General features: G+C 49.9%; 1 protein-coding gene across 1 annotated transcript; it reads right to left on the bottom strand.

Annotated features, from left to right (window-relative positions):
* Positions 1–3,634: 3,634 nt before the first annotated feature.
* On the bottom strand, positions 3,635–9,085 carry LOC136425222 (serine/arginine repetitive matrix protein 2-like). Its single transcript, XM_066414017.1, has one exon. It carries the CDS (start codon positions 9,083–9,085, stop codon positions 3,635–3,637), a length of 5,451 nt encoding a protein of 1,816 aa, XP_066270114.1.
* Between the last annotated feature and the right edge of the window lie 1,654 nt (positions 9,086–10,739).

The following is a 10,739-nucleotide window of genomic DNA, read 5'->3' as shown; positions in this document are numbered from 1 at the left end:
ATTTTACTCAAGTCTAGCGGGCGGAGTATGTTCTAACTGTATGCGCAAGATGGACTCTAGGTAGAATAGTGTGAAATGTGTAAAATTGAACAATAGAGATCTTAATAAAACAAACAAGATGACGCTTCACAAATTACTTCATTAGCATCAACTTTATTCCACAGTAACAGTTTTACAACTCACTTTAATACTGAATAATCATCACAGGAGTATCAAACAGTATTCTTTACTTACAGTCTATAGACACTAGAGTCCTGAACATTAACATCATGACTGTTAGTTACTACTTGATCATTTCATTTCAGCTGCTGTGTAGGTCTGACCACACTTCACTCTTACACGATTCTGCTTAGCAATGAAGTCTGGATATATCTGGACTATATCATGTCTTGGATGCTGTTTTTTTGTCTATGGGGTTCAAGAACAGTATTACATAAACACAACATACATCTCTATATGGTATAGTGTACTTTAGCCATTGGAGAATGCAAAAGCACAAATATCTGTTGTTACAGTACTGACCCTTATCATAAACACTAAACATTTCTTAGGAAAAGAGACACATACATGGCAGTATCTGTTCACTTGCTCCTTGCTACAAGGAGCCTTGCACAGTAGTGGGTACCACTTTCACTTAGCAAACATGGCCAGGAAAAAAGGAAGTTTGCTGAGATGTAAACTGTGACTTAACGCAGCAAAGAACTGCTCACTTAAGCTTGCTTTATGAGATCACAGTTTATTTCTCCAGTAAATTTCCAGCACAGATGACCTAAATGCTAAAAAGAAAACTTCATGCCCAGAAATAGAATATTCCTCTCGTTTCTGGAATATGATACAGCTTGAATAGGCCTTGGCACAGGCACATGTAAGGACACGGATCATTCTCAGTGTTTTAAACCTGTTTTTAGTACACTTTTATGGTACTGTATTTCTGAACAGTTTTCATTTTTCTTCTGCAGGGATACAGAAAAATACAATACTGGAAAATAAAATTAAATGTTACAAAATGAGGTGTAAACCAACTTGAGAATGAGCCGGATCCTCACATCTGCTTGGAGATTAAATGTGGCAACGTTTTCACAGGAATGTTCACTTGTTTTTCTCAAACTGCTGCAATATGCAGAGTACAGAAAATCAGGTTGTTAACACACTACATCAGACTGGCAACTGCAGGCACCACTGTCTTTAACATCTTCATAATACAGCTATATGTACAGTGGGCTTATACATTGTATGCCTCACAAATTCAACCACATGCACAAGTTTGGCAGGTTATTTGTACATACATGTACATGAAAAACCCAATCAGAAATAAAATAGTCCAACATAAACTACACAAGAAATATGTGATAACAAACTCTCTTGTACAACAACAAAAAAAGAATACAATTGTACCATACATAGAAATGTGCCCACAGCAAAAAGAACATGTTGTGTCAGCAATCGAATTGGTGGTAAGTGGCTTTAAATCGCACAAGGCATCTTTTAATTTAACCTTCTCCCTGCTGCCTAACTCTGTAACCAATAGAGAATTGGGTGCCAGATGGCTACTTCAGTGTGTTAAAGGTTAAACTTTGAATGCTGGTTAGTGTGCTTTGATGTAATATGGTCTGAGCTGCCTTTATTTGCGAAATATGTAAATAATTCAGTAACAATAAACTAGTTCGCTTTGACCTTCAACTTTGACATAATACCTACAATGCATCACACTGCTGATGTGCATTTCAAACCACGAAGTAGCTTATTGTGCTAAACCTTCTCTCTGCTGTGGGTTCATCCATGGTGTACTTATAATATAATAGTTTGTTCCGAGGTACATTAAAGTCTAGTGTCGAGCATGTATGCCAATACATGTAGAAGGGTTATCTATACAAATAGTGCTCTAGAAATACAAATACAGAAAGGTGCTCAGCACAGAAAGGGCAAATCTTTTAGAAACATGTTAATTCTGATTGAACAATTTCTATTATGATCACAGTAAAACTGTCTTGCACTTCTTTCACAGTACAGAGTCATAGAGACAATTCAAACTCAAACAATTATCAAATACCACAGTTTTACTGGGAATCGAGCTGCCACAATTTTCACTCATCCAGTGCTGGAAAATTTGCATCTCTTTCAATTCTGACTACTAACTTCTAAGTAGTTACAACTTTTTACTGTACAGGGCCTCTAGACAAACTGCTGCAAGTTTGTGCCATCATCACCATCTACATTAACAGCACTCTCTTAAACCGCATCGTTCATAAATGTAGCAAATTGCACACCACATAGCACAAACTACACCTGATTCAACATATCACTTAACCGACACATTTCTGGAACTTGGCACTATTAATGTCAATTGGATACTTTGAATTAAAGAACTGACTTTGGGCTGGCCCATAGAAAATGTAGGGGACCGTCCACTAACACCTTCAGGATGACACAATAGGGGGTGTCACCAGGTACATGGATCATGGACAGACTCTCCAGTTTAAAATGCAAAGGAAATGTTATCAGCAAAACTCAAGCCTTAATATAAGAAACAAACTTGGACCCAACATGGCCGAGGCCTTCTTAAAGCCTTGCACAGTTTCACCTTTGGCTGCACACTTTCACATATGTTACTGTTCTACTATTCCACTTTTAGAAAACAAGCGCTGTACATCTTCCTGACCTTCCAATGAAAAAAACAAACATAAACATGTATTTCAGGACAATCCTGAATCTTTGCTCAGTCCAGAATCGTGAGCAGCTGAGGTGTGAAATCAGTCCTTTGTTCTTGTTGAGTTGACCAGTTCCCGTCCCTACTGATACTTGAGTGTCAGATATAATTTCTTCCTATGTGGTTAATCTGGATAGAGTCAAATCTTGCAGTGTCGGATTGCAAAGTCAAACAGAACACCAAGTCTTCTTCACATGAAGTCTTAGCATGAAGTTCTTGCTTCCACTTGGAATATTGGCCGTGCATCCACTTGACGTTTCTTCCAAGTGCCGCTTAGTTCCTTTCTTCATGTCTCCAATCGATGGCTGATGTCCTACTTACCTTCCATTTCTTACAAATCCTTCCATCCTCCAGCTTTCTTTCCTCAATAAACTGATTCTCACAGATGACATATTGGGTCCCTGGCTGACTTGCTCAGTTGGGTGAAAAGACTATTTCAAAACAAAAAGTTCCTGGCCGACTTTCTCAGTTGCATGTAAGAAGAAAACATTGCAAACTTGTTTCATAAAAATAGGTTTGTTGATATTTTTTTTTACCAGTTTTCGGCACCAAGGAACCCAATATAGCATCAATCTTATCTAATTCTCTGAGAAAACGTCCTTGGTCTAAGACTTGTAAGAGAGAACCTCCTTGGTCTATCTGAATTGCCTTAGTGACATGTTTGACTGACGCAGCTACAGAAGGCAAAGTATGATCCACTGCTCACCGAGTCATGTGTTCTATCTGGATAACGTGACGTCACAGAAGCGGAGAATTTCTTATTCCTTGACAAAGACTGGAGCTGATCAGTCAAAAATTTGTGTAAGTCCAATTTTTGTGCGGTAATTGCAGTTCAACTTTGATGCAGAACCGCTTTGGATGGTTGACCAGCTTTTTTTGCTTGTTTGTTTGCTGCAGACATTACGAACGGTTGACGAGCTGGAGACACTACGAACGGTTGACGAGCTGGAGACACTGCTTGAGGTAGTTGACGAGCAGCTCCAGCGGCATGCCCACGGAGCGGAACTGCTGGATCTGCCGCACGAGCTCCGGGTTCCGTAGGATCTCCTGCACGGTCGACTCCGGCACCCAGGCCAGGTTCACCTGCCGGAACAGGTCCATGATGAACACGCGGGTGCTCTCCAGGCTCTCTCCCCCGGCTGGTGGTCCCGCGGCTGCAGGCTGGTAGTGAGACTGCCCCGCACCTGGGCCTCCCGGGCCTGCCCCTGCAGTCTGGTATTGAAACCGTCCCACGCCGGCTGGTCCCAAGGTGCCTGCCCCTGCAGACTGGTAGTGTAGCTGTCCCGTGCCTGGCCCCATGGCAGCTGGTCCCGCTGTGCCTGGTCCTGCAGTCTGGTAGTGTGCCATGGCAGCTGATCCTGTGCCACCTGGCCCTGCTGTCTGCTGCCCGGTGAGGTGCTGTTGTCGTTCTGAGTTGGGATGCATTGGCGGTGCGCTGGATGTGTACATGGGTGGCCCCGTGGCTGTGTAGGGCTGTGCTGTGGATGCGTACATCTGCTGCTGGGCGGGCAGTCCCGGGTTTCTCCCTCGCGACTCTGCTGCTGCATGCTGGGGCAGGCTGCCGCCTCTGCTGTAACCTCCGTACATCCCGCTCTGCTGTAGCTCTGCCCTCTGCTGTGCCTCACTGTAACCCCCCCGCGAACTGTCCAGCTGTCTCTGCTGCTGTCCCTGCAGCTGTCTCTGCTGGTCTCTCTGCTGCTCCTCTGTTCTCTGCTGCTCACTGTAACCCCCCAGAGAACTGTCCTGCTGTCTCTGCTGCTCCCTGTGCATCTGTGCAGGACCTCCGTATGGGTTGATGTTTTGGGCTCGCTGCTGGTGGTCCGCTCCGGCCAGGCCCCGAGCAGATGCCTGTGAAACGTGAAGAGAAGGCTGCGAGTACATCACAGATGCTGCAGTACTGCCTGCCATTGCAAGGGGAGCCGATGAAAGGTTCTGCTGCTGCTGAGCGGTGGAAAGGAGGTGCTTGTATGAGCCTGCATCTGAGGAGTCAGACTTGCTGATGGCAGTATCTTTTGGAGTCATTGACAAGCTTTCGGACAGTCTGTGTGACGAGGTTGTCATGGAGCTTGTTTCCATGGAGCTTGCTGCCATGGAGCTTGTTGCCATGGAGCTTGTTGCCATGGAGCTGCTCTGATGATCATCATTGCCATGCTGGGAAAGGGTTTCTTCTTCCTTCGATTCCTGAGCCTCGAACGTCTTCCTCAGGTCGGCCAGGATGTCGGGGTTTCCCATGATCTTGTCGACGGCCTCGGGGGTGATGGGGACGCTGATCTGCTGCAGGTACCGCTCCACCAGTCGGCGGTCCTGATGCGGGATCCAGAAGGTCTTCTCGATGTTCTCCAGCATCTGGTTGTTCTGCAGCATCCCGTTGACGGCCTCTCGTGTGGCCGGCACGCCCAGCCGCTGCAGGTACTCCACCACCATGTCCCTCTTCTCCTCGTTCTTCACCTGTTTGGGCTCTAACGGCTGCAGGTTCGCTCCGGTTGCAAACGGTCGGGGGGTCTGGGAGCCGTACTTGGTGACTCTCTTGGCCGTCAGTGCGGTGAAGACGTCCTCCGTCACCTCGATCCCCTCCGGAGACAGCAGCTGCCGGCACAGCCAGAGGATTTTGTTCTTGGCTTCTGCGGTTTTCTTTGGAAGGCACTCCACGATGATCCTGCGCAGGAGCTTGAGTTTCCAGAGCCCGCCGCGAGGCAGGTGCTCCCCGAGATGCTCCACACTCTTGTCGTCGTTGTTCTCTTCCATCCGGGAGTTCAGGAACCCGTCCTTCACCTCCTTCTCGTACTTGTGGATGCGCGTTTCAACCTCCTGTCGGCAGCGCACGCCGTAGCTCTCCACCAGGACAAGCAGCTTCTCTGGGAAGCTCATGCTGGGGGGGAAGCGTCGCGGGGCCGACGGAACCTCCAGCGAGCTCTTACTCTTCTGCTTCTTCCTCTCCTGGGCTTGCTGGATGGAAGGAATTTCCACCAGGTTCGCTTGGGTCGGACCTTTCTGTGAGGGAGGGCTGGGCTCAGACTGGGAAAGTTGGGATTCCGATGTTTTGCCTCCTGCATTTTCCTGTTGCCACTGGTCTGTTCTTACACCTGTGGCATGGGCACTACTAGGCTCTACTGCTGGCTGGATTTCCACAATGGTTCTCCCTCTCTGGCCTTGAGGCATGTCCCTCCCCTCTCCGTGGAGCTCACTCTGCAGCCCCGCTCCACCTGCACTCTGCTGAGTGCTGTGGTACAGCGAGCCTCCCTCCCTCCCGAAGTCCTGGTAACTTCCCTGTGTGCTGATGGGCCGCCATGGCGGCAGGCCTGCCTGAAGTTCTTGGGTTTCCAGGGCCCACTCGGTGGCTACCTGGCCCTGTTGTTGGGCTGCGGTTACCTGGCCCTGTTGTTGGGCTGCGGTACTGGGCGGCTGCTGGAGTGGCCACAGCTGTCCACTTTCTTCCTCCACGAACTGCTGATGCCTCGGCTCGGTTTGATTGGACAGACTGGAACCACGAGTTCTCTTCTCTCTGGTGTCTTCCTTTCTACCCCGAGACTCGACTCTCGGACTCTGACGTTTTCTCCTGTCGTCGTCCCTAGCTCGTGCACCATCTCTCGGGCTTCGTTTTCTGGCATCTCCTTCTTTACTATGAGGCTTGTCTCTTAAGCTGCGACTTCCTCTTGAATCCTCTTGTCTACTGCCAGACGTACGTCTAGGGCTCGGACTCCGCTTACGTTTCGCACTCCTGGAGTCTTTATCTGCCGACTTGGGTGGTCGCTGCTCGCTTGTTCTACTTCGGCTTCCGCCCGTAGACTTGTCGGAGTTCTTACGGTGACTGTGCTGGCCGCTGCGCTCCCGACCCCGGGAGGTTCCCCGGCTGCTTCCCCGACGGTCGTTTCCCCGATGTCTGTCCATCTGATCGGGCTCCTGCCGAATCTTGTTGATCTCATCTGCCAGACTCCTCTGCAAGTCACTCTCTTGTTCATACTCTCTGCCAGCTCTGTCTCCACCGCGTGATGGTGCACATTGTTCCCTTCTGCTTTGTGAGCCTCTCTTGCCTCGATCACGGCTCGTTGAACGCTCCTCTTCCCTTCTGGACCGATTTCTTGAGTCTCTGTCTCTTTCCCTCACCTCCTGCTTCTCTTCAGCATATCGGTCTCTCCGCCCTGCATCACTCCTGCCCCTGGAATCTCTCCCCTGTCGGCTGTTCCAGGAATGTTGCTCACCCCTCCCCTCTCTTCTCTCCTGCTGGCTGTTCCAGGAATGCTGCTCACCCCTTCCCTTCATCCTGTCCTCTCGGCTGTTCCAGTAATCCTGCTCACCCCCACCAGGCTCCCCGGGTGGCTGGTACTCCATACTCCTCCCCCTTTCCTCACCTCGCATCTCGGGGAAATCGTCCTGATACCCCGGTCTGTCCATGAGCCCATAGTCCATGTCATATGGGTCACCGCTACGAGAATCGGCCGGTCTGTACTCCCCCCTGTTGTCTCCCGGCCTGTACTCCCCCCTGTTGTCTCCCGGCCTGTACTCCCCCCTGTACTCTCCTGGCCTGTACTCCCCCCTGCTGTCCAGGTCCGGGCTGTGTTTAGAGCTGACTGCGGAGTACAGGCTGTCGGAGGAGCGACCCTTCCCCCTGCTTAGTCGGTACAGATCCTCTGGGTGCTCGTGCAACACCACCGGGCTGGGGGTTCGGCTGCTGCTACGGGCGTGGCGGTCGCCATGGATACGGTCCCCATGGAAACCTGGATCGGCAGGTGGACTCAAGTACTCTACATATGGTAGCGCCTGACCGTATTCGTCCAGGGCAAAGTGAGGACTTTGGTCCCTTGGCAGGTTCCTGAAGACGTCGTCCTGACTGGTTTGTTGGTGAGTCTGCTCCTCCCCTCTGTCGCTCCTGTTGTACTGAGCATCCCGGCTGTCTGGTGGGGGTTCAGCTGGGAAGGCGGAGTTACCGTAAGCAGATGCCCTGGGTGCAGAGTATGGTCGGTCATCCCTATAACTCCCTGCAGCCTCTTCAGGATGGTACACAGCTCCACTGGGATCTTCCAACCCTTCCCTCCTGTACTGATCACGGTCATACGTGTCTGTCTGTACGCTGCCATACACATCTACGGGATCCCTGCCATAAGCGTCTTCGGGTACCCTGCCATATGCGTCTGCCTGCACCCTGTCAAGTGAGCGGCTCCTCTGCTGTCTCTCCCGACTGGCCCTGTGACTATCGTGCCCCTCGCGAGACGAGTCCTGCCACGGGTCGGGCCTCTCCCGGCTGCTCCGCCCTCCCTGTCTCCTTCCCTCCTCCTTCTGCTGCCTCCCGAACTCCCGCGCCCGCTCCCTCAGCTGAGTCTCCCAGTCAGACACCGGTTCCACATCTCCAGGACCACTGTTAGTGTCAGATCCTCCATCTCCAACTCTGGATCGAGAGCGCCTGGTACTATCCTGCTCTCGAGTGTCTTCTCTAGAGCGCCTGGTTCTATCCTGCCCTCTCTCCCCTTGTCTGGAGTACCTGTAGTTGTCCTGCCCCTGATCAGTATCTCTGGAGCGTCTGTTACCATCTCTCCCATGGTCATCTTCTCTGGAACGCCTGTCCTGTGAAAACTGCTGTCTGTCGTCATGGTTTCGTGATCTGCTCCTGACTCTATCTCTAACATCGCCTGGCCTGTCGCCTCTGATATCGAACGGCGCCGGGTCGGTTCGTTCTGGAGTTTCACGGCGTACGCCACGGTTGTCGTACGGATCCGGGAAATCTCTTTCAGCAGATCTTTCACGGGTAGCAACGTCGGGGTAGTCGGTAGGGTACATGCGGTAACGTTCCTGGCGTGGGTCGTCATAGGAACCGTCGTAGCCGTGGCGAGGTGGGCTTGGCTCCCGCTCGTAGCTGCCTGCCTCCGAGGTTTTGACCTGTACACGGCGGTAGTCGACGTCGTGATGCCCGGGCTCCACCGTCACCTGCAGGGAACCGTTGTCACGGCGATAGTCAACGTCGCTCTGTGCGGCGATCTCCACCTGCAGCACGGGCAGGCTCTCGGCCGCGTCGCGCCCATAAACCTGGTTCTCAACCACAAAGATGCTGTCTTGGATCAGGGCTTGTTGGAAGCCAGCAGGCTGCTCGAACTCCAGCCCCCGTCGGCCCTCCTCAAGACGATCCCTCGCGTCTTGGAGGAACCCATCCTCCCTCCCGGGTCCACGGCCAGCATTCTGCCACCTCCTGGCTCCGGGGTTTGGCCCGCTCCCCGCCCTCGGGACACCCAGCCTGCTGTGGACGCTGCCTGGGTTGTGCCTGGGTTGGTTGGGACCCCTGCCTGGGTTGTGCGCGGGTCGGTTGGAACCCCTGCCTGTGTTGTGCGTGGGTCGGTTTGGACCCCGTCTGTTCCCACCCTGCCAGTTCTGAACCCTCTGATGACTCATGATGCTTGTCAGTCTGTCCTTAGATCACAAAGCTGTCATACATGTGTCACAGTTCTACCTTAGAGTGGTGGAATTGCGTTAAGGTTGACTCTTGTTAGTTTATCTATCTGGATCTGTGGAAGCTGCATGCAGGAGGGTCCAACTCTGAGAAGTTTCAGCAGATGACTGGGGAGTGGGACCTAAATCTCTGTTATGGAGTTGTCTGTGTGGATTGGTGAGAAGTTCATGCTACCCCGTTGGTTTGCACACTGCGAACTTGGCACGTGAACTTAACCAACACACAGCCGGGCTGTATCGCGTTTCACCCCTGCTGTGCTGACTATTTGTTTGTTTGGTGTCAGGGATGGTCACCGGGCGGAAACAAAATTCCCGCCAAACAGGCCCTGCAAAACCAAGCAGAGCAGAGGGTGAGAAAAGGGCCTTACTTTGGTACTGAGCATGGCAGGCACTGCTGTCATGCGGCTGTCATGTGATTAACATGTGATTGACATGTGACAGTCACATGACAGCAACATCCAGGGACCACCATGCCAAGGACACATTGTGAAGGTTCAAAGCTAGCTGTGAGGAATGCTGATCAATTTGGGAGATGTTCAGGTAGGGTAAATGCATCTAAGTTCGTGGTGATTTGATTTCATGGTAGGTAGAAAATGAGTGTTTGCAATGGCTTTCAGTTCGTGGTTGAAACAAGGTGGTATAGGCGGGCAGACGACGAGCATTTATGTGGCTGAGTACAGTTCCCGGGGAAGAGCTAACAGTGAAAACCATGAACATTGAACCACTGCAAACTAAAATACATATTACAGTATTGTTTGGGACAACACCCGACAACTAGTTTTGAACCATTTCTCTACTGCAGTGACGATACAGGAACTGAGCCTTCCATCCTGAGAAGTAAAAGGACAAGTTTAAAAGGAATAAATGTTTGGAGTTAGGACAACTAACCCAGATACATGGAACGAAGCAACACATTATCAACATCAGTTGGCAAGTAGCTGTAAGTTGAAGTGTAATAACTTCTGTAACTTTGTACAAAAATTGCATGTTGTTTTGATGTACTGTTGCTAGGTCTTACTACTAAGTAATTGTATGAAATTTGCTAACACTAGTAACAGAGTGAATAAAGCGTCCAATTAACCAACGCTCATTATAACTCGACACCATCCATTCACAGCACAGTCTTCAGACAAAATCATCAGTTGCAATCCCTCATATTTTTCCGCTTTGGTCAGTTTGATGTCATTAAGTATTTATTGCTTCATATCAATTGGTTACTACCTGTGATCACACATGTATGATGTAGCGGTTACAGCAAGAAGACAAACTTCCTTGAAAGAAGAGACTTTTCTTCATGTTGACCTTTAAGTAAGTCTAAGTTGTTTGACGAGGTCATTTGTTACAGTTCCAAGGAAGTTTGTTCTTGCAACAAGACAAAGATGAAAGAACATGTATATTGTTGTTCGTAGAAACAAAAAAAAGAAATCCAGAAAAAGGATGCAAACCGCACTGGTAAAAGTAAAGAAAAGCAGAAGGTAAAACAGTGTGTGTGTCCCACACGATCGTCCCCCATTCAAATACTATATATATATATATACATATGAGCTCACATTGCCTGTAATCAATCGTAATCCTGAAGCAGAAGTTCTACTGCCAT

The sequence above is a fragment of the Branchiostoma lanceolatum genome, chromosome 19, assembly GCF_035083965.1.
Source record: "Branchiostoma lanceolatum isolate klBraLanc5 chromosome 19, klBraLanc5.hap2, whole genome shotgun sequence".
NCBI classification, from domain to species: Eukaryota; Metazoa; Chordata; class Leptocardii; order Amphioxiformes; family Branchiostomatidae; genus Branchiostoma; species Branchiostoma lanceolatum.
The sequence above is the reverse complement of the archived record's forward strand: the minus strand, read 5'-3'. Positions and strand labels throughout refer to the sequence as shown.

What these genes read in the sequence shown, in the direction of transcription:
- LOC136425222 (XM_066414017.1), bottom strand. Translation starts at nt 9,085, where the DNA reads ATGAGTCATCAGAGGGTTCAGAACTGGCAGGGTGGGAACAGACGGGGT.